Genomic DNA, 21,836 nt, shown 5'->3' on the forward strand with positions numbered 1-21,836 from the left:
GCTAATTTGGTACTAAAAAATCACTTGCCATTATATCAAACACAGTAGAAAGCTATTTGGTTCGTTAAATGAAGCTTAACATTGTCTTTGTGTTTGTTTTTGAGTTGCCACAGTATGCAATAGACTGGCATGTCAATATTAGGTGAAAAATGGCAAAAAAAGAAACAGCTTTCACTAGAAACTCATCAGTCAATCATTGTTTTGAGGAATGAAGGCTATACAGTGCTTTAAATTGCCAAAAAACTGAAGATTTCATACAAAGGTGTACACAACAGTTTTCAAAGACAAAGGACAACAGGCTCTAACAAGGACAGAAAGAGATGTGGAAGGCCAGATGTACAACTAAACAAGAGGATAAACATCAGAGTCTCTAGTGTGAGAAATAGACGCCTCACATGTCCTCAGCTGACAGCTTCATTGAATTCTACCTGCTCAACCCCAGTTTCATGTACAACAGTAAAGAGAAGACTCAGGGGTGCAGGCTTTATGGGAAGAATTGCAAAGAAAAAGCCACTTTTGAAACAGAGAAACACAGACATTGGATAACAGATAATTGGAAAAGGGTGTTATGGATCTTAACCCCATTGAGCTTTTGTGGGATCAGCTAGACTGTAAGGTGTGTGAGAAGTGCCCGACAAGACAGCCACATCTATGGCAAGTGCTACAGGAAGCGTGGGTGTGAAATGTCACCTGAGTATCTGGACAAACTGACAGCTAGAATGCCAAGGATCTGCAAAGCTGTCATTGCTGCACATGGAGGATTTTTTGATGAGAACTCTTTGAAGTAGTTTAACATATTTTTCAAATTGTAATAGTAATTTTTCACATTATTAATGTACTGACTTTACATTGTGATCAGTTGAATGCCACTTTGGTGCATAAAAGTACCAATTTCTTTCCATAAGAGCAAAATCTGTACAGTATTCCAAACTTTTGGCTGCCTGTGTGTGTGTGTGTGTGTGTGTGTGTGTGTGTGTGTGTTTATATATATATATATATATATTCAGTTGAAGTCAGAAGTTTACATACACCTTAGCCAAATACATTTAAACTCAGTTTTTCACAATTCCTGACATTTAATCATAGAAAACATTCCCTGTCATAGGTCAGTTAGGATCACTACTTTATTTTAAGAATGTGAAATATCAGAATAATAGTAGAGAGAATGATTTATTTCAGCCTTTGTTTCATTCATCACATTCCCAGTGGGTCAGAAGTTTACATACACTTTGTTAGTATTTGGTAGCATTACCTTTAAAGAGCACCTATTATGGTTTTTCAAATATTACCTTTCATGTAGTGTGTTATATAGCTGTTTGTGAATGTAAAATGTCTGCAAAGTTTCAAAAATCAAAGTGCATGACAAATGGAGTTATTGACTTCCAAAAGAAAGAACCGATTCCGAACACCTGAAACGAGTCATTAGTAATTCCAGACTTACTTCCTGTACTAACCTACGTAATTTGGTAACAAAAAACCCACCTCTGGTCTTCATTGGCTGCTCGCGAACCGCTTTGACCCACCCTCAAACACTAGACTACACAGCAGTAGACCAATCACAACAGACTGGGACATCTGACCAATCAGAGCAGAGTAGGCTCTCTGAAAGGAGGAGTTTAGAATGAATCCTTTAGAACGGATCATTGAACGAACCGTTTTTTGACACTGGGAAAAAAAGGTAATGCTGCAATTTAAATTATGAGCAAATTAAAGTGTTTTTTTGACCTTGGATGCATGTAAATCTATTGTATGAGACCTTTAAAACAAAATTAGGCACGTTTCAAAACCATAATAGGTGCACTTTAAATTGTTTAACTTGGGTCAAACGTTTTGGGTAGCCTTCCACAAGTTTCTCACAATAAGTTGCTGTAATTTTGGCCCATTCCTCCAGACAGAACTGGTGTTAATGAGTCAGGTATGTAGGCCTCCTTGCTCGCCTTTTGAGTTCTGCCCCCACATTTTCTATTGGATTGAGGTCAGGGCTTTGTGATGGCCACTCCAATACCTTTTTGCCACCACTTTGGATGTATGCTTGGAGTAACTGTCCATTTGGAAGACCCATTTGCGACTGAGCTTTAACTTCCTGGCAGATGTCTTGAAATGTTGCTTCAATATATCCACATAATTTTCCATCCTCAAGATGCCATCTATTTTGTGAAGTGCACCAGTCCCTCCTGCAGCAAAGCACCCCCACAGCATGATGCTGCCACCCCCATGCTTCACAGTTGGGATGGTGTTTATCGGCTGGTAAGCTTCAGCCTTTTTTCTCCAAACATAACAATGGTCATTATGGCCAAACAGTTCAATTTTTGTTTCATCAGACAGAGGACATTTCTCCAAAAAGTAAGATCTTTGTCCCCATGGCACTTGTAAACTGTAGTCTGGCTTTTTTATGCCGGATTTGGAGGATTGGCTTCTTCCTTGCTGAGCAGCCTTTCAGGTTATGTCGATATAGGACTCGGATTGATTTGCAGTTTTCGCACCAAACTACATTCATCTCTAGGAGACAGAATGCGTCTCCTTCCTGAGCTGTATGATGGCTGCATGGTCCCATGGTGTTTATACTTGCGTTCTATTGTTTGTACAGATGAACGTGGTACCTTCAGGCATTTGGAAATTGCTTCCAAGGATGAACCAGACTTGTGGAGGTCTGCAATTTTTTTTCTGAGGTCTTGGCTGATTTCTTTTGATTTTCCCATGATGTCAAGCAAAGAGGCACTGAGTTTGAAGGTAGGCGTTAAAATACATCCACAGGAACACCTCCAATTCAGTACACCTCCTATCAGAAGCTAATTGTCTAAAGGCTTGACATCATTTTCTGGAATTTTCCAAGCTGCTTAAAGGCACAGTTAACTTAGTGTATGTAAATTTTTGACCAACTGGAATTGTGATATAGTCAATTAAATGTGAAACAATCTGTCTGTAAACAATTGTTGGAAAAATTACTCGTGTCATGCACAAAGTAGATGTCCTAAACGACTTGCCAAAACTATAGTTTGCTAATATTAAATATGTGGAGTGGTGTGTATATATATATATATATATATGTATATATATATATATATATATATATATATATATATACACTACTGGTCAAAAGTTTTGAAACACTTGACTGAAATGTTTCTCATGATCTTAAAAATCTTTTGATCTGAATACTTAAATGTTTGAAATTAGTTTTGTAGACAAAAATATAATTGTGCCACCATATTAATTTATTTCATTATAAAACAAAAATGTAATTAAAATGTTTTTTTTTTAAATTGATGACTTGGACCAAATAATAAAGAAAAGCAGCCAATAAGTGCCCAACATAGATAGGAACTCCTTCAATACTGTTTAAAGATCATCCCAGGGTGATACCTCAAGAAGTCATTTGAGAAAATGTCAAGAGTACATGTCTGCAAATTCTAGGCAAAGGGTGACTACTTTGAAGATGCTAAAATATAACACAGTTTTGATTTATTTTGGGTTTTGTTTAGTCACAACATAATTCCCATCGTTCCATTTATGTTATTCCATAGTTTTGATGACTTTACTATTTTTCTAAAATGTGAAAAAAATTATAATAAAGAATGAGTAAGTGTTTCAAAACTTTTGACTGGTAGTGTATATATATATATATATATATATACACACACACACACACTGTTTATATATGTATTACATTTGTAATAATGGGTTTTTGTCTCTTCTGCAGACTGCTTAAATCTACTGCTGACTTCAGGGGTGTCTGCTGATGCTACCGATGAAACAAGATTTACGCCATTACATGCTGCTGCTGAAAATGGTCACCATGGGTAAGTCCCCATACCTCTGTCCCATTTCCTTCTCATTTCTATTGTGAAAATAAAATAGCAGAGCGGTGACAATTTCGCATACCATGTGTCTCCCTATATACTGTATAATATCCATTCAGGTTTGTGTCTCTGATGTGTTGCTCTATGCAACTGTAACAATCTCAGCTGTGCTCTCTTTGGTAGGTGTGTAAGAGCTCTTGTCAAGTGTGGAGCTGATGTGGAGAGAGAGTGTTCTCGTGGAAGGACCCCTCTGTTCCTGGCTTGTGAACAGGGACATGTAGAGTGTGTGAAAGTTTTACTGGATGCAGGGGCAGACCGGTCACACGTTACGACTGTGAGTTCTCAGTCACAAACTGACACCAGTGTCTCTAAAATGTCTATTACGTTCTGCACTTTGAACACGTTAGGAAATACTGCCCCTCCTGTCATCTCTGTGGTTACCTTTAAAGTTGTGCATGGTGTTTTGCTGTCTGTGTGTTGCATGTAATTGTGGTGCCTATTTTAGTAACACCCTGGATGTTTTAGTTATGCCCAGGATGTTTTCTCAGTTTGCTCCAATTTACTTGGCTGAAAAAAGGCCTGAATATCCTGGGAAATTCTGAAGGTCTAAATTAAAATGGTTTTCTATTATTACATTTGCTGGTTGGTTTATCTTGCATGCATATGTATTTTTGTGATCTGTATGCGTTTGTGCACTGATGAGTTTATTGTTCACAGGACAGCTGTACAGCTCTGCACGCTGCAGTCAGTTCAGGTAATGTGGGCCCTTTGAAGCTCCTGCTACACCACCCCTCTCCTGAACCAGAGCTGGGTCACCCTGCCTCTCCTTTAGGCCCCAACCAAGAGCTCCCACACCCTGCCACAGCCAAGGCCAGCCACATCCTCAACCACAGTAACCAGGATGGCTGGACTGCTGCTCATATTGCTGCATCCAGGGGCTACAAGGTGACAAAGTTTACCGAGCACATTCACCTGACATAAACATGCATCCAAATGTCCATACTTCAATACTATATACCGTAGTATGACAAAAACAGTATGCCAGTGGAGTAGAATCCGAATCCTCAGTATTAATAAAACAGTAAGCGAGAAATACCCAGATGACCCACTATTTCTGGCGAGATTCTAAAGTGCCTTGGGAGCTGAGGAGACGTCACGTTCAAAACGCTGTATTTTAAATGAACTTTGGTGAACCACGAGTCAGGCAGCTGAAGTGATATACTATATATACTGTGTGTGTATATATATATATATATATATATATATATATATATATATATATATATCAAGAAAGTTGTTCCTTGTGTTTAAATGGTGCTTGTTTAACAAAATCAGAGTAGATTATTTTCGCAGTTTTAGTTATTACGTCATATATTCGGGTACAGTACATACTCTGACAGTATGCAATTTTGGAAGCAGGGTAAGTATATGTATTTAGCTGATGGTCCTAAAAGTTGCACTTAAAGGGATAGTTCACCCAAAATAGAAATTCTGTCATCATTTACTCACCCTCAGTTTGTTCCAAACCCGTACAACTTTCTTCCATGGAAAACAAAAGAGAATGTTATTTTTAAGGACTGACAGCCTCAGTCCACATTTACTTTAATTGTATGGAAAATATACAGTATGCAATAAAAGTGAATGGTGACTGAGGCTGTCATTCCTTAACATTCTGCCTAACATCTCCTTTTGTGTTTCATGGAAGAAAAAAGTCATACAGGTAAGGAACAACATAAGAGTGATTAAAGTATTGCAGAATTTTCACTCTAATGCATTCAAAGAGCTATTTAACATTTCAGATTTTGTTTGTTTGACACTCTTAAGACAAACAAAAGAACAGATTAGCAGCTTGCATGCTCACACATCTTATGGTTTTCAGAAATGCCTGGAGGTTTTGTGTAACCACAGTCAACAGGACATGGAGAAGAGGGACAAATGCAATCGCACCATACATGATGTTGCCACAGATGACTGCAAAGACCTACTAGAAAACCTGGGTGAGTATAGCTTGAGAGAGGGAGAGTTCTAGCTCTTTGTGTGTCTTTGTACAAATTCACTAGTTTGACATTGCTGGAGAACACCAACATTCTAAGGAAGAAGTTAAAGGGATAGTTCACCCAAAAATGAAAATTCTGACATTATTAACTCACACTCGTGTTGTTCCAAACCCATGTAACTTTTTTCGTATGTGGAACTCAAAAGGAGATCTCATGCAGAATCTTAACGTCAGTCACTTCACTTGCATTGTATGAAAAAAAAAGTGCAATCAAAGTTAATGGCGACTGCGGCAAACATCTTCTGTGGAACACAGAGCTGGAAAGAAACTCATGCAGGTTTGGAACAACATGAGGGTGAGTGAATGATGACAGAATGTAATTTTTTTAAATGAGCCATCACTTTAATACTGCTCACAAATCATTACAAAGCCTTCCCTTTTAACCTGTGCTTTTTGCCCTACCTCAGACTGGTACAGAGTGGTTGTACAAGTGCAGATGGGCTCACGGGAGCATCTTTGCCCTTTGGATCTCCTGGAGGATGGCTCCACTGTTGGCAAAGTGACAATTCAACGCCAAGCCAGCTGGGAGGAGTTGGCGGGGAACTTGAGTCACCTGCTGACCAATCACCTCCAGCGAGTTTGTGGGACCTGGGAGGTGCAGGAAGGGCGGGGCAGAGCAGATGCTCCTTTGGGCCTGTCTGCTGACAGCATGGCATCTGTAATTATAGGTAAACACATCCACAATGGTAAGGCACTTTGAAATTGTTGCCTCAGATACTCCGCTTTAAACCTTTCCATAAGTTGCACAATTGCAAGGTTGGTACTCTACCTGTTTTTAGTACTAGAGTCAGTATTTTGTATTATGTAATGGGCCATTCAAACAGGACATATTTTTGCGTCCATTTACGCTGTTTTTTAATTGTGTTAGTTATGTAAATATGTGCTTGATGAATGTTTTTGACCATTGTGCCACATCTCGCTGTTTTACTTTTCAGCGTCTCGACCATGAGTGGTGTGTTTTTTAAAATAAATTTAACTTATAAAGCGTGTCTCAACACCTGTATTCTATTCCATTTGTTCTGCTGCATCTAATTTAGTGCATTATGTCTGAACGCCCCTTAACTGTGAATTCTACAACTTGATTGTAATAATATAGAGTTAATTCAGATGATTTTAGCATATTATTGCTGTTATTGCCCTTATTATTTGCTATAAGGGCATAGATAGTTCAGGGTGAATCTCATGTAAAGTCACACTTCAAAGTCATTTGCATTGTGGCATTATTGTCATGACAATTAAACACTTTAAAAATCTTAATGGCCCAAAAATATGATTCATTGTCTTTATGCAAAATATGATTTCTTATTTTTATCTTCTTTTGATTTTGGGCTGAAAAATGACCTGGATGTGAGATTCACCCACCATGTATGAATAAACAGTGCAGGCACCATGATCATTTCAAAGTAAAATTTTAAACATTTGAAAGACAGTATGCAACCTGTTGACGAAAGGCACGTTTGCAGCGGCTATTCTCGGATGACCACAGTCTTCTGAACAGCTGCTGTGCTTCCTGAATTGCCCGTGGTCACTATTCAAGTTTTAATTTTCCCACCTCAGCAATTTCAAACTTCCGTTGTCATAGATGCAAAAAAAAAAGAGACTAGCAAAGACATGATATAGCCTTCTGTATCATTAAATATATATGATATATCCAGCACTAATATGATTTATGATATGAAACTTCTGAATATAGAAAGCTACTTCGAGCACTCTGTGTAGGAGGCTAAACCACACACACACACACACACACACACACACACACACAAATGTGCTATTATTTACTCGTGTAGGCTCTTCAGTAGTTATTCTGACTCTGGTTTGACGGAGTGACTTTAAAATGGCTCTTGTCTTGGGAGTTGTCCAACACCACACTGGGCCAAGTAGAGAAGGACGTGAGAGAGGGGCTTAACTGAGCTTGGCTTGACCCGAGGGTTGTCATGCAGGGCGGCTAAAAATAAACTAGCCTTTTCCAAGTTCACCCCCATCCCTCTCTCTTTTACACTCTTTCTTTCACCACTTCTTTTTTTTTGTTTACACTCAACTCGTCCCTCAAGACGAGGTGTTTTCAAACACCAAAAGCAGATGTCAAAATGAAATTATTTCGCCCACAGAGAGCAACGTGATGAGTATTTGTTATTCCAGACAGAACATATGAGACGGACTGACAGACAGCAAAGAGAGAACGAGAGGATTTGTTGGAGAAAGTAGACATACTAGATGAACACTGCTTCCTTATCATTAAAGATTACATTTCTGTCTTTCACCATCAGCAAACACATTAATCTAGCAGATCTTGACAGGTTGAATGTACTAAATATCTTCATCTTGTTAAACAGCGCTTTTTGTATGTGTGTATTTCAGGTGATGCCATATGGCTGCCGGGGCAGGAGTTAGCCCAGTCTCCTTGGGACCTTGTTCGTAAGCGCCTGAGTCAACGCATTACCATACATCTTAAAGGTGGGATTTGCGACTATTTCATACATCCCCTTTCAACCTTATAGTTTTTTGGCTTTTAAAAGTTGACAAAATTATCTTTAAGCAGATCTTTTATACACACAAAAAATGTACTATCTTTCTCTTTCACCAAAAGTATTGATGACGCATCTCACAAAATTATTGTCCAATAAAATGCTCTCTAATGTTAGAATTATCTTTAAGGTCTTGGTTTAAGAATGGGCTGTAAACTCAAGCCTCAGCCCCACTTTATATTAGGTGTCTTTAACTACTATACAGTATACTTACATTAAAACTAGTGCTGTCAGTTGATTACATTTTTAATTGCATATTTTTTGTAGTTAATCACAATTAATTGCAGGTTTTGAAAGTGCTGAAATTTGACTCTATATATACTTATTTTCTTGTGAAAATGTATTTATTTCCATCTTAGGAAGAAAAAGAAAAAAAACAATATGAAGCAATATTATGCTTTATTAACATTTTACAAACGAAGCCTTCCACAATATAAACAAAAAATGCACTAAAATATCACCAATTCAAGTAACATTAAACGTTTCCCAAAGTCTAAGTGGGTGTTTAACTAATTGAAAGAACTAGTCTCCACATAGGTTGCATATTCATTGCAGTGGGCATTAAATCTCTTAAGCTGTCATCCTCCACAATATTAATCTGCCAGTAGACTGTGGCTATCTGCTTTCCTACAGCAATCCTGAAGCTGCATTCATGATTCGCCTCAGGGCGGCAATGCCAATGTCAGCGCCACTTTGAACTCACCATGTGCCTTACATAGACTGAAAAATACTTGATTTCTATCACAAATCCCACCTGGGCTTTTTTTGTGCATCAAATGATGGAAAAGAGGTCCTTTTTCCATCATTTTATCACTGACAGGGAAGCTCTGTCAGAGATTCTTTTATTTAATAACAACCTCTATCATAGAAGAGAGCGTATCAGTCAACCAGCGTGTTAAGACAGTACCGCCCATAGGATGTCTACGGGACCACAGCGTTATGCTGTTTTATGCTAAGCTTGTAGGCTTCCCTTGATAGAAGGGCTCTGGCACTGTGGTGTGTGCGTCAGTGTAATGACTCCGGACGGACACATTACAAAGTTTCCGCCCTTAACACCAGTGTTTATGCTGTATTAACGATAAATGCGTTAATCGCGTTTAAGAAAAATGTAACACACAAAATTTGTATCGCATGCGTTGACGTGCAAATTCTTACAGCTCTAATTAAAATACATACAGTGCAATGTACTTATTGTGTAACTACATGCTGTTCTGCAAAATTCTCCAAAAATTCACATTTGCTGCTACTGAGGTTGAGATTCAGGTAGGGTTTAGATTAGGGTTAGGGTTTAGGGTAAGGGTTGGGCTAGGGTTAGGGGTAAGGTTAACAGTGTAAAAACAAACATGTGCTTTAAATGCTGGTACAATGCAACAAAACGTATGTACATAATATGTACATTGTATTAAATGCTTAAGTACATAGTAGTTAAAGACATCTAATATAAATTGGGTCCAAAGAAAGGGAGGAGCCCTTCGATATGTCCCACCCCAACTTCCTATTTCATTATGAAATATGTTAACACAGAAAAAAACTGCACTTATAAAGCTGAAGTTATTCACTAAAATGCTGTGAAATGTATCAGACAGTTGTGTTCAAGAGTGCTCTTACTAAAGCAGAAAGATACTGTATACTCCACTATTATCAGAAAGAATCAGCAGATCTCTTGACTTTCCATGCTTTAATGAATAGCCTGGCTGTGATCCCTGTCATCACATGATGCTGATATTTAGCTGGGTTTAAGAATATTCCATCTCATGCAACTGCATGTTAGAACAACTTCATAAATCCCTTGCTCAAATCCATTTCACACAGCTCTATTGATCTCTGTGCTCTTTGATATGCTGTGTATGCTTGATTTATGGCTCATGGCTGCTGTGATTTTGCTCTCTTTCAGGCCTGTCAGAGTGCTCTCTAGATGAGATGACGTACGATTCCCTGATTCCTCTACAGTTGCTGCAGAACTACGTCCGCCTGGTACACTGACACACTCAAGCATTTTTTTAGCATGTCTGAGACCCCTGTTGCAGTTTCTGTCAAACTGGGTGACTTTTTGTTGAAAGGGATAGTTCACTCAAAAAAGAAAATTCTGTAACCATTTACTCTCCCTCATGTCATACCAAACCTGTATGACTTTATTTCTTCCATGGCACACAAGGAGAAATTATGTTTGCTCTTTTCTATGCACTTACAATGAATTGTGACTGAAGCTTTCAAGCTTCGAAAAGGATGCAAAAAACACCATTAAAGTATATTCCCTGTCTAACGGTCCCTTTTGTTTGAGAAACAGACCAAAAAGTCATTATTCGCTGGTAATATTCACCAGTTCGTGAAAAATCATTCAGACCAGTTTTGTGAATTGTATGAAAAGATTAATTGAAAAGAACTGACTGAAAATAACTATTTGTTCATGAATAGACGTCGATAATTCTGAAAAATCTACACAGATTTTGGGAAAAGGAAAACAAGTCCAATTTTGTTACTGATGTTTACTTATTATACCGTAGGATCAAAACAACATTTTGTGAGCCATTGCCACCAGTTTGGCATCCTAGAGCAACAGATAATATTTTTGTTTTAAAATGTTGTAATAGAAGCTACATGCACTGCAACAGCCAGTAATTTGAAGTAACAAAAAAAAAAGACACGAGTAATCAAGCTTGCATAAAGGTATGCGTACTGTAAATAAAATATTTGGCTTGGGCTTCGAAACGAACCTGTTCCTGATAAATATTACATGTGCCCATTGTTCATGATTTTTACCAGTGGTATGTCTTGAAGGACTTTTGCTGGTTGTTTTTGATCATGGTCAGGTGGAGCAATATCATAATGTCATCTTCCATGGGCTGGAGGGAAGTTTTCAGGAGTACATAGCCAACCAGATCTCTCATCATATTAAGGTAAGAGACGACCTAACAACAAACTGCTGTTTTACATATTAGTTTTTGAAATTGTGATTGGATTAATGAAATCCATTAAAAAAAATAAAAAATAGAAATACACTATACATTTTTTTCCATTTTAAACTTAAAATTCAGTTCTTTTTGTAGGTTTTTAAACTTCAAATTTAAGGGTGATGATCTTAGGCTACATCCACATTAATCCAGATACATTTGAAAAAGGCAGTTTTCGTTTTCAAAACACTCTACGTCCACATTGCCGTTTTCAAGCATTTTCCAAAAGTTGCTCGTTGACATTGAAACATATGAAAAATCGTATAACCACTTACTGCGCATGCGAAAAATTGTCGTTCCATGTACGGTCTGAAACGCAATTGTCCTCGTGTTCCATTGCCGGACAGTAATTCCGCGTTGTCTTTGTGCAATGTTATCAAAGTGGATAGCAGGCACAACAATGCCGCTACAACATGGGCCACCATCTTGATAGATTTGGGTTGAATGGGTCACATGACCTCGTCACATGGCAACAAAAACGTCATCGTTTTCGAATATCTCTGTTTTCCCTGTCCATACTACAACGCGAAGACATTGTGGACGGAAAGGCCAAAATGTAGAGAAAAAGATGCGCATTCAAATGAAAACATATTAGTGTGGACGTGGCCTTAGGAGGCTACACTACCATACATATAAGAGTTTCATACATAAACATAAAAGGTAACGTTTGTCAACACAAACTTTGATGTTGGCTTGACAAAGCCTGGCCTGAAAGTTTAAAAAAAGTTTTTAAAGCTTGAGGTTTTAAAGACCTAACAGTAAGACAAAAATCTAGCTAGATAGATAGACAGATAGATAGATGGAGAGATAGAAGGAGAGAGGGAGAGAGAGAGCAAGATAGAATTAAAGTAGGCCATATGTGGGTTTGTTTACGCTTGAATATTTTGACAGTTGGAGTTTGAATATTCTTGGCTCGTTTGAACATTCCATCAATGTAAGTCTATGAGATTTTCCAGATTTTTGATTGTCTGCTGTGCAGAACCCATAATGTTGACAATTTAGAAAAGACACAGCAACCCGAGTCTGAGCATTCTGAAGGTTTGTGCAGAATTTGGTGGATTCAGCTTGAAGCACTTGGATGATGAAATTGATAATTTTTTGCCTTGTTTTAGGGATTTTGAAAAACCCTCAACCATGTCTGTAGAATAAAAGTATGCTGGCTTTGTCAAGCCATGGATACAAAAGTAAAATTTTGTAGTAAAGAAAGAAACTTTAATACAGAGTATAATCTTTAAATCAACATGAAACGGCACACACACCCCATTTTACTTGTGATGTATTTCTGAATGGAAAAACATGGAAAAAATGTAGAACAGGACTTGATTTTATCTATCTGGAAATTATTGGATTGTGAAAAGTGCATTGATGAATCATGCATAATACAACTAGGAATATGTATTAAGAAAGTAAATAATTTGTGATTTCATATTGATTTTTAATAAGTGTCACAACTTTAAAGACTGAAAATAATCCAGTCAGGCATCCTAAGCAACCAATTGGCCCAGTTGCTAGGGTGGGTGGAGTCACATGGGGTAACCTCCTCGTGGTCGCTATAATTTGGTTCTCACAATCGGTGGGGCATGTGGTGAATTGTGCGTGGATGCCGCAGAGAATAGCATGAAGCCTCCACACATGGTAGGTCTTCGCGGTAACGCGTTCAAAAAGCCACAAGATAAAATGCGCAGATTGACTGTCTCAGATGCGGAGGCAACTGAGATTCGTCCTCCGCCACCCGGACTGAGGCGAGTCACTACGACACCATGGGGACTTACAGCACATTGGGAATTGGGCATGCCAAAATTGGGGAGAAAAGGGGAGGGAAAAAAAAAGACTGAAAATAATATTCAAGTCAAAGTTAAACATTTAATATCAGGCATGAGATTGTGTCAAAAGGATTTTTGAATTACTAGTGTGTTTTAGTTTGCCTGGTGTGCTGTGGATGTTTATGGTGCACCTGTTGTGTTTACTTGCAGCACAGACAGGAGTCCCACGGGATTGGCTGTGATGTTGTCAGGGTGGAGATAGATGAGAGTTTATCAAAAGAGCACCTGCTGGAGATCTTGATCAACTGTGGTAAGAGCCTCTCCACCCTCTTCAATTATGTGGAGCCGTTTGTATGAGGGAGTCACATTTCACGGGTGATGATGTTTACAGAGAAAAGGAACAGAGAAAGCCTTATTGCTTAAACTATGCATGATTCTGTGACTCCAGTCAGGTCTCCTAAGCAGCCAAACTGGCCCGGTTGCTGGGGAGGGTAGAGTCACATGGGTAACCTCCTCGTGATCGCTATAATGTGGTTTGTTCTCAGTGGGGCACGTGGTGAGTTGAGCGTGGTTGCCGCGGTGGATGGCGTGAAGCCTCCACATGCGCTATGTCTCCGTGGCAGCGCGCTCAAGAAGCCACGTGATAAGATGCGCGGGTTGACGGCCTCAGACGCGGAGGCAACTGGGATTCGTCCTCTGCCACCCAGACTGAGGTGAATCACTACACGACCACAAGGACTTAAAAGCACATTGGGAATTGGGCATTCCAAATTGGGAGAAAAAGGGGAGAAAATCCAAAAAACTATGCATGATTCTGTGCATATGATGTATTAAGAAAGAAAAGATCCCTTGAATTTTAGTGGTGTATTTGGTATTGACTGAGTTGTGCTGTGTATCAGGTGTCCTGGTGTCTTTGCATGATGGAAGCGCAGGGCGATGTGTGGTGGTGGTCCTGGAGGGTCTGGAAAGAGCCCACTCTCTCAGCCACATACTTGGAGATCTGTGTGAGGCCCTGGAGAACCGAGGATCTGTCTATACCTTCTCCCTCAACCATGGTGAGACTCATATTTTACATTCATATTTTATTTAGCGGAGCTGAAATCATTTAGTACATTTTCAATACTTCAGACCTGAAAAAGATTTTCTGTGCATGAGGTGACTTATTTCTCCTTGTGTTGATGAGCAGGTCATGATGGGCTTTACTACTTCCGAGAAGGTTTTTTTTTTATTGGCACGCTGGCCAAGCCACGCCTTCAGGGAACTGAGCTACGATTACAGCAGCACTTCCGTTGGGTTCAGCTGCGCTGGGACACCGAGCCCCTTAATGGCATGCTGGGACGTCATCTCCGCCGAAAACTCCTCCACAAGGTCAGCACTGCTCATTATCTAATGATCCACAGGGAAGACCACTGGACAACCAGAATAGACCTTCAGCTCTAAATTTAGTCAAGATACTTGAGTATATTTAGAATAGTTTAGAAAAGAGCATGGAGTGTAACTGCCGAATCATTCGAATAAACATTCAGAGAGCTCTGACAACATGGAATGGCTGCATAACAATATGGATGTTAGTTAATTCAGGGCTCAACAATAAGGATTTTTTTTTCTACTGGCCCAGTAATATTGCTGATATTTTTTACTGGACACCCCACAAAAATTATACATTTTATCTTTAGCAGCATATTATGTATGTTAGAAATATTCATTGTTTTTTATTTTAAAACTTGGTTTAATTTTTTATTTTTTTTAAATCAGGTTTTTAATACACTTTGTACATAATAGCTGGAAATTTACATATTACACTACCTATAAACTCATATACACTATTGCTGGAAAATTGCATATTGTGATTTGTGTATAATTTCCAGTCCATGGGATCTGATTCTTCCAAGTCCATTAACACAAATCACTCTCTTGATTTTGAAAAGCCTCATCTACAGTATATTACTATGGTGACACTTAATTCAGGAGAATTCATAACAACAATGTTCAATACATCACAGAAAACCTAATGTTTTAATTTGCAAGGCAAAAAAATACATTGATCAATGAAAGTAAGAAATGGTCATAACACAGCTATCAAGATGATTCCATCAACTGACCCAAAACTCTCTCACACTGGCCCTGAGGCATCAGACCACGGTTGAGCCCTGTAGTCTTTGTTGGATTTTCATATCTAGTGTTTAACTTTGTTTTTCTGTGGTCTTGCAGACTCAGGGCCAGAACTGGACATCTGATGAGCCTGTACACAAAGCGCTTTCTTGGGTATGTTCAGTCTGGCACCAGCTCAACGCCTGCCTCTCACGTCTTGGGACCTCTGAGGCTTTGTTGGGACCCTATATCTTCCTCTCCTGCCCTGTGCATCCAGAACAGACCCAGACAATTCCCAGGTAGGTCCATCTAAATTTACCTTTACCTCCTGAAACCCGAGCGTTACTGCTGTGTGCATTTTCCATTTCCCTTTTTTGATTTGTAACTAGTAGCACCTAATAAACAAGCACAAAAAAAAAGAAAAACTCTAGAGCAAATAGTTCTCCTAAAGATTGATGGCAACATATGTGGACAGCGGGACTAAGTTGTGAAGTTTTAAATAATACCAAGATATAGAAAGTTGAGTGTTGGACATTTATGTTTCAGAAATTTGAATAATTAACAGTGTTTACCACAGGATTTTGTGAGACTATGGTGGGGGGACCTCGCACCCTCTAGGGGGTCCTGGGGCATGGTCCCCTTGAAGAAAATTTTTTATATTTTAAAGAGCTAAATTTTGAGAGCAAAATTAAGAGGCTAGATCTTTGAAGAACTTTGTGCTCTTGTAAACAATTTTGTGCTCTAGTAGTAATTTAATCATAAACACATTGGTTGTATAGATATGAATGGTGATGACAAGACAAAAAAGTCACACCCACAAAGCATAAACAAGACGGAGTTTAATGCAGTTCACAAATGGTCAAAACACAAAATCGACTAGAGCGTACATTTGAGCCAGGGCTCGACATTAAACATTGTAATGTTTTTGTCAAATTTGTCATTCACTAAAAAAGTTACTTGTCCGGAGACAAAAAAGGACATTTAAGTTACACGTTCAAGTAACATGTCAAAGTTTATGTTGAATATTTGTCTAAAATTATAACTGATGCCCAACCTAATAGTATACCTATGCAATCAACTCAGTTCTCTGTGACAGAAATGTAAACTGCACTGGGTAGGGGAGGAGGCTATTGTCATATGATAATTATTTTATGTTACGTATGGTAGTCAAGTAAAGGAAAGCCTCCATTGCCATCATTTACAGCAGGGGTGCTCATAGTTCTATGGAATGTGGTCTACTTTTTCATCATGTTATTGCAGCAATATCTACCATGAACAATAAAGGCTATACATTATCATAATACCAAAATTACAGTAGTCGGTCGTGAAATTTGACGATTCTCAATACCAGCTTCAAAACCACAACAAATAATAACACTAAGTTCTTAAGTAATTATTCAAGACTAGTAAACAGTCAGTAATAAAATAACAATAAAAACAGCAATGAATAGAAATAGATTAAAAATACAAATTAAGAAAATTCTGTGCTTTTTTTAACAGCTTATCATGTATTCAAGTAAACATTTAGAATAAAATGCAACATAAAACTACTACCGGTCTTCACTGTATGATTATAAAACATTAATACTTTTTAAAGCTTCTAAAATTACCCAGTCAAGAGCAGTGATTTCTCGTTTTCTTGTTATGGTTGTTTGATTATTATAATGACACACTACACTAGACAGCAGCAGGTCTATTAGCTTACATTTTACATTTATAAGTCTGACATTTTAGTGCAAATCTACTTTTCTCTCCGCTGTTTACGTTCACTTTAGACATCACTCTCTGTGTTTACATGAATACCTCATCAAGACAGGCATTTTGGTGGAATTTTGAAATGTATTTGACCATTCAGGTGCGCATTATAGCGAGCATTTTCATAATGCGCATATTCAGCACACCCACATACGCCACCTGTCAATCAAACAGGGCGCAACCGTTACTAGATCGCTTACGAATTATACAATTAAATGCTCTGGATTACTTTCAACAGCAGAATAAGAATATGAACTTTCTAATAAGTGACACAGGCCTAGGCTATAACAAATATAGCTGGTTATGTTTTTTTTTTTTTTTTGTGTTATTGATGTTTTAATCAGTCTGCTTGTCCGGTCGGGTAAGTAAAATTGTCTTTCACTTGCCCCTTCAAAAATCCACTTGTCCCGGACAAGCGTTAATGTCGTGCCCTTTGAGCAATCAAAGAAATGAAGCAAAAGTGGTTACCTGTGTTATATTGTCAGAGCTGCTGGTAAGAACGTTAACAGTTCCAGTGTGTATGTTTGAGCATGTGCAGTAGGGGGTGGGGCTGAGGCTGACTGACTGGGAATGGGAGATGCTTTGCCGAAGGGGGCTGCCACAGTCTAGGTAATTAATGGGAAACACTGATTAATTCTGATTTAAAGCCTCTGAAATCAACATTTTTCAGCTTTTGGATGAAACCATTGATTCTCAGTGTACATTGTGTTTAGCAGCATGGCATTTCACAATAAATCGCTCAAATTTTAAAAATGACATGTCAGATAAAACTAGAGACTCTAATGTTTTGACTCAAACAGGTTTCAATGTAAAAACTTAATTAGGTTTCTTACCAGATTTAGTTTTGTTGGCGTTTCTCCCAAAGACAAACTCCGCTATGGTCGACACCATGTTGTTTGGTCAAATTACTCTGTGCATCAAAAGTTTAACCCTTTACTGACAGCACAGTCTCCTGAACTAAGATCAGACAGTTTAAATGAATTTAAATTATGTGTTGTGTATAGCAAAGCCAAAATACAGCATCCATGCATGTCTCTCTCATGCCGTTTTTATATGCATTGTAATTGTGCATTGTGGGGATTTTGTGTAAATAGTGGTATGTTTTTGTTTATGGTTCTTTGTGTTTAGGTGGTTGGCAAGGCTTTGGAATGCAGTCATAGTTCCACGCGTCGAGGATGCTGTTATATCAAGAGTAACAGCCAAGCGCTCTCCCTCCCAGCGACGGTCTTCCAACAACAAAGGTCTGAGCCCAGGTCAGAGAGCCGTAGTCAAAGCAGCTCTTAATATCCTCCTGAATAAAGCCGTGCTACAAGGCTGCCCACTGCCCAGACCAGGTAAACCACCATCAGCAGTTAAACATTAAATCTTGCAGTAAGTTGTGTAGTATTAACTTCCCGACAGGGTGATCAGGACCGTTATCCCACTTATAAGATGGCGAATTACTTAATAATTAAGTAAATGGACATGGAACATTGATTTGAGTTGAAATGATGTAATTATTAGACAAGAAAGAGACCACAGAGTGAGATAGAGACATAAAACTAGCACAGCTTACAAAAAGAAATCTCTTGCTTGGGACAACGGTTAATTGTAGAGTTTAGCAGTCATACTGAAATATTTTACTTTAAAACGCAGCGATTGACCACTCAGAATCAAGTATTCCAGCAAATACCTGTGTAATAATGAACACACTGTTTTTTCCCCTGTTGGTGTGGTTAGAGATTGACAGGCTCTTGCCAGAGTTCCAAGGAGGATGTTTTCCTCTTTCCACTATTGGCTCGTCTTACAGAAAAGGTGGCAGAAAAGGGCGTGATAGTGGCAGTTGGAGACGAGCTAATACTAGTCCACGGAAGAAAGGAAACTCCGCCCTTGGGAGGAGCTCTAGCTGCTCCTTAAGGGAAGGTGTGGGGAAATTTATTGTTTTGGTCTTGCAGTATGTGGTCTTTTTTTCATATTAATTACAGTGTTTATTAATTAAAGGTTTTTTTTATTTTTATGTATTTATAGGATCTCTGGCTAATTCAGAAGCTCATCAAATGGCAAATGCCAATCATGCAAGGTTCGTTTCCTCTGACTGTGCGTGTGTTTATACAACCAGCAGATGGCAGTGTTAACTCTATGTCAATGTATTCATGCAGACACAGTGATGGAGTTGCAGTTGGTTTTTCTCTCTACTCTGATGATGAGAATTATGTAATCAGGGAACTCCAGACCATGTGCTCTAGCAAATCTGAGCCAGACATAAGCAAGGTAATCCACTGCCATGTAGTCACATACACAGACCTATACACCATAAACATTCATATGTACATAAATAAGCCTATAGATGTATTTTTGAAACTTTTATTGAATGCCTGCTGCCACTGCTTCTCAGCTATTTGACTTAGCTAAATCTTTAAATCCTTTTTTAAATGTACCAGTAACTGGTCCATTTAGGTATAATAGTATACAGCTTGTTTATATACCATAACTTATTTTAGATGGCAAATTACATTTTTAAAGGGGCCATATAGTAAATTTTTGTTATTTAGTTTTGTTTATTATTTTACTGATATGCCTTTAAGAAATGCCCCCTTCTTATATGCCTTGTGCCCTAGACATTAACTTAAATGCATTAGTGGGATGATTCAAAATTTTCTGTGGTAATCAACAACACGTCACAGATATTGACAACAGAGTTTAACTTGTACCTAGAACATTCCTTTAATAAGACAGACAGTACTAAGCAAAAGCCTTAGGCACATAAGATGTTTGATAAAAACCTTTGTCTTAAGATGGTTATTTATATCTTCAGCTTTAGTGTGTCAATTAAAATACATTTTAGAGTCCCAAACATTACTTTTGCAAATAGAATAGAATAGAATAGAAGAACAAGGAGCCCTGCAACAGATGGCATGGCCCCCCTGTGAACATCCAGTCATTCTGGGATTACCGAAGAGACAGAAGCAATTGAGAAAGTCTAAATAGATTGAAGAACTGTGGCGAATTCTCCAAGAAGCTTGAAACATCCATTCTGCCAACAACCAAGAAAAACTGTGTCCAGGTGTACTTAGGAGAATTGGTGCTGTTTTGAAGTCAAAGGTGATCACACCAAATATTGATTTAGCTTTTTTTTTTAATGTTTACTGGACTTTGTATTACATTAATTGATCAATGAAAACTTGCTATGGCATTATTTTTTATGAAATCCTCAATATACAACATTTTTCACAAGTGCCTAAAATGTTGCATAGTCTTACATTTTTGTCCTCTGGTCTCTACTTGGATTTCTATAAAATAAAACCACTTGCAGTTCTCTCAGAGACTGTTTGTTTTAGCTACTTTGTCTGGCAAAACAGTCTGGCAAAATGTACCGTAGCACACAGCCTTGCGGTTTCTAGGAATTGAGGAAGTGTGTTCATTTCCACTTTTACCTGGTACAGATTGCTCTCTCTAAAGAGGACTTCATCATGCCTCCAGACTCTAATCCACCCACACCTCACAGGAGTGATGATGAGGTCACACAACCCCAGACACGCCCTGTTACAACAGACAGTGTTGTGGATATTGCCCATTCTCCACCACAGAAGGCAAGTGTTTTGAAAAATCACTATGTCCAAGGTGTGTTTTAGCTTGTAGTGAACTTTTTGTTAAAGGAATAGTTCGCCCAAAAATGGACATTCTGTCATTTACTCACTCATGTTGTTCTAAACCCATGTGCTGTTAATATTTATTGGAACACCAAAGTACACATTTTTGAAAAACTTTTACACAGCCTTACAACAACTACAGTTCATAGTGACCAGTGGGTGTCAAGCTCCAAAAAGGAGCTCAAGTAGTCCATAGGTCTTGTGTGGTATATTCCAAAACTTCCTTAGCCATACGCTAGGTTTGTGTGAGGAACAGACTGACATTTAAAGGCCCCGATATACTTCCGGAGAAGTTCTTCTTTGTTCTTCGTTCAAGGGTAAAAAGAAGTTTTAAACAGCTGAGCAACGATATACTGTTTGCGAAAATTGAGACACCCGCCACATCGCTGTGGGTGGCGTTTAGAGGTACACATAAATATTAGTATGCTCACTAAAACCGTAACTAATGTATGTTACATTAAAATGTGTTATCAATGACTTTGTGCCTTATTGTATGAGTAGAATTCACATGAGGCCAGTAAAAGAAGCTGTTTTAACCACTCGATGATGATTTAAAGTAATATATGCAGTAGAAAATGTTTAATTTGTCTTGTTTACATTCTGAATTCATCGAGCTAATGCACTTACATGCTATATACATGGCCATAATTTGCGCTGATTACACACTGTTATTGTAATTTATGATGACAAAAGAGTGTTAATGGGAAGAATACAGACAAAAGAATGATGACAGGCATATCTTCCCTGTTAAAAAGACAAGCTTAACCAGCATGCAATTCCCATTATGGTCTAAGCTGGTTATTGCTAGTCAGTGCAGCCATGCTTTTCACCAGTAAATTCTAGCTGGTGAAGTTGGTTGACCAGCATGTTCTTTCAGAGGAAGCTGGTTAAGCTAGTTACGAAGCCTGGTGGGGACACCAGCACCCCATGCTGACGGACCAGCACACAAAACACAACATAAGCTGGAGACCAGCAATGCTTGTCTTTTCAGTAGGGTTACTATGGGCAGATGTGTGAATGGCTTTCACTGCAGAAGGCACATTAGTGAAGCAGCACAAAATGCAAAAGAGTGAATGGGCACTTGAGAGTACTTGAGTAGATTTGATTCCTTTTGTAGACTATTTAAATAAAACAAAAATCACATGACATGGTCTTGGAAAATGTCTCTATGCATAGATGTAGGTACATTTGCACTAGCTTGTTAATAACTACACGCCGATATGTTCATGTTGAATTAACTTGACTGACTGAACAATGAAAACA

At 38.4% G+C, this 21,836-nt stretch overlaps 1 protein-coding gene across 1 annotated transcript in view; it reads left to right on the forward strand.

The window, feature by feature from the left end:
• cttnbp2 (cortactin binding protein 2) overlaps window positions 1-21,836 on the forward strand; it is an 83,642-nt gene that overhangs the window by 60,219 nt on the left and 1,587 nt on the right. Inside the window, exons 6-22 of the mRNA XM_051723683.1 lie at window positions 3,701-3,800; window positions 3,984-4,134; window positions 4,518-4,745; window positions 5,680-5,797; window positions 6,264-6,524; window positions 8,218-8,313; window positions 10,279-10,358; window positions 11,195-11,281; window positions 13,309-13,408; window positions 13,998-14,153; window positions 14,285-14,466; window positions 15,310-15,488; window positions 18,073-18,278; window positions 18,664-18,846; window positions 18,952-19,003; window positions 19,083-19,194; window positions 20,367-20,513. Of these exons, the coding sequence (XP_051579643.1) occupies window positions 3,701-3,800; window positions 3,984-4,134; window positions 4,518-4,745; window positions 5,680-5,797; window positions 6,264-6,524; window positions 8,218-8,313; window positions 10,279-10,358; window positions 11,195-11,281; window positions 13,309-13,408; window positions 13,998-14,153; window positions 14,285-14,466; window positions 15,310-15,488; window positions 18,073-18,278; window positions 18,664-18,846; window positions 18,952-19,003; window positions 19,083-19,194; window positions 20,367-20,513 (2,438 nt within the window). The remainder of the gene's footprint in view (window positions 1-3,700; window positions 3,801-3,983; window positions 4,135-4,517; window positions 4,746-5,679; window positions 5,798-6,263; window positions 6,525-8,217; window positions 8,314-10,278; window positions 10,359-11,194; window positions 11,282-13,308; window positions 13,409-13,997; window positions 14,154-14,284; window positions 14,467-15,309; window positions 15,489-18,072; window positions 18,279-18,663; window positions 18,847-18,951; window positions 19,004-19,082; window positions 19,195-20,366; window positions 20,514-21,836) is intronic.

This window comes from Myxocyprinus asiaticus, chromosome 18 (assembly GCF_019703515.2).
Source record: "Myxocyprinus asiaticus isolate MX2 ecotype Aquarium Trade chromosome 18, UBuf_Myxa_2, whole genome shotgun sequence".
NCBI classification, from domain to species: Eukaryota; Metazoa; Chordata; class Actinopteri; order Cypriniformes; family Catostomidae; genus Myxocyprinus; species Myxocyprinus asiaticus.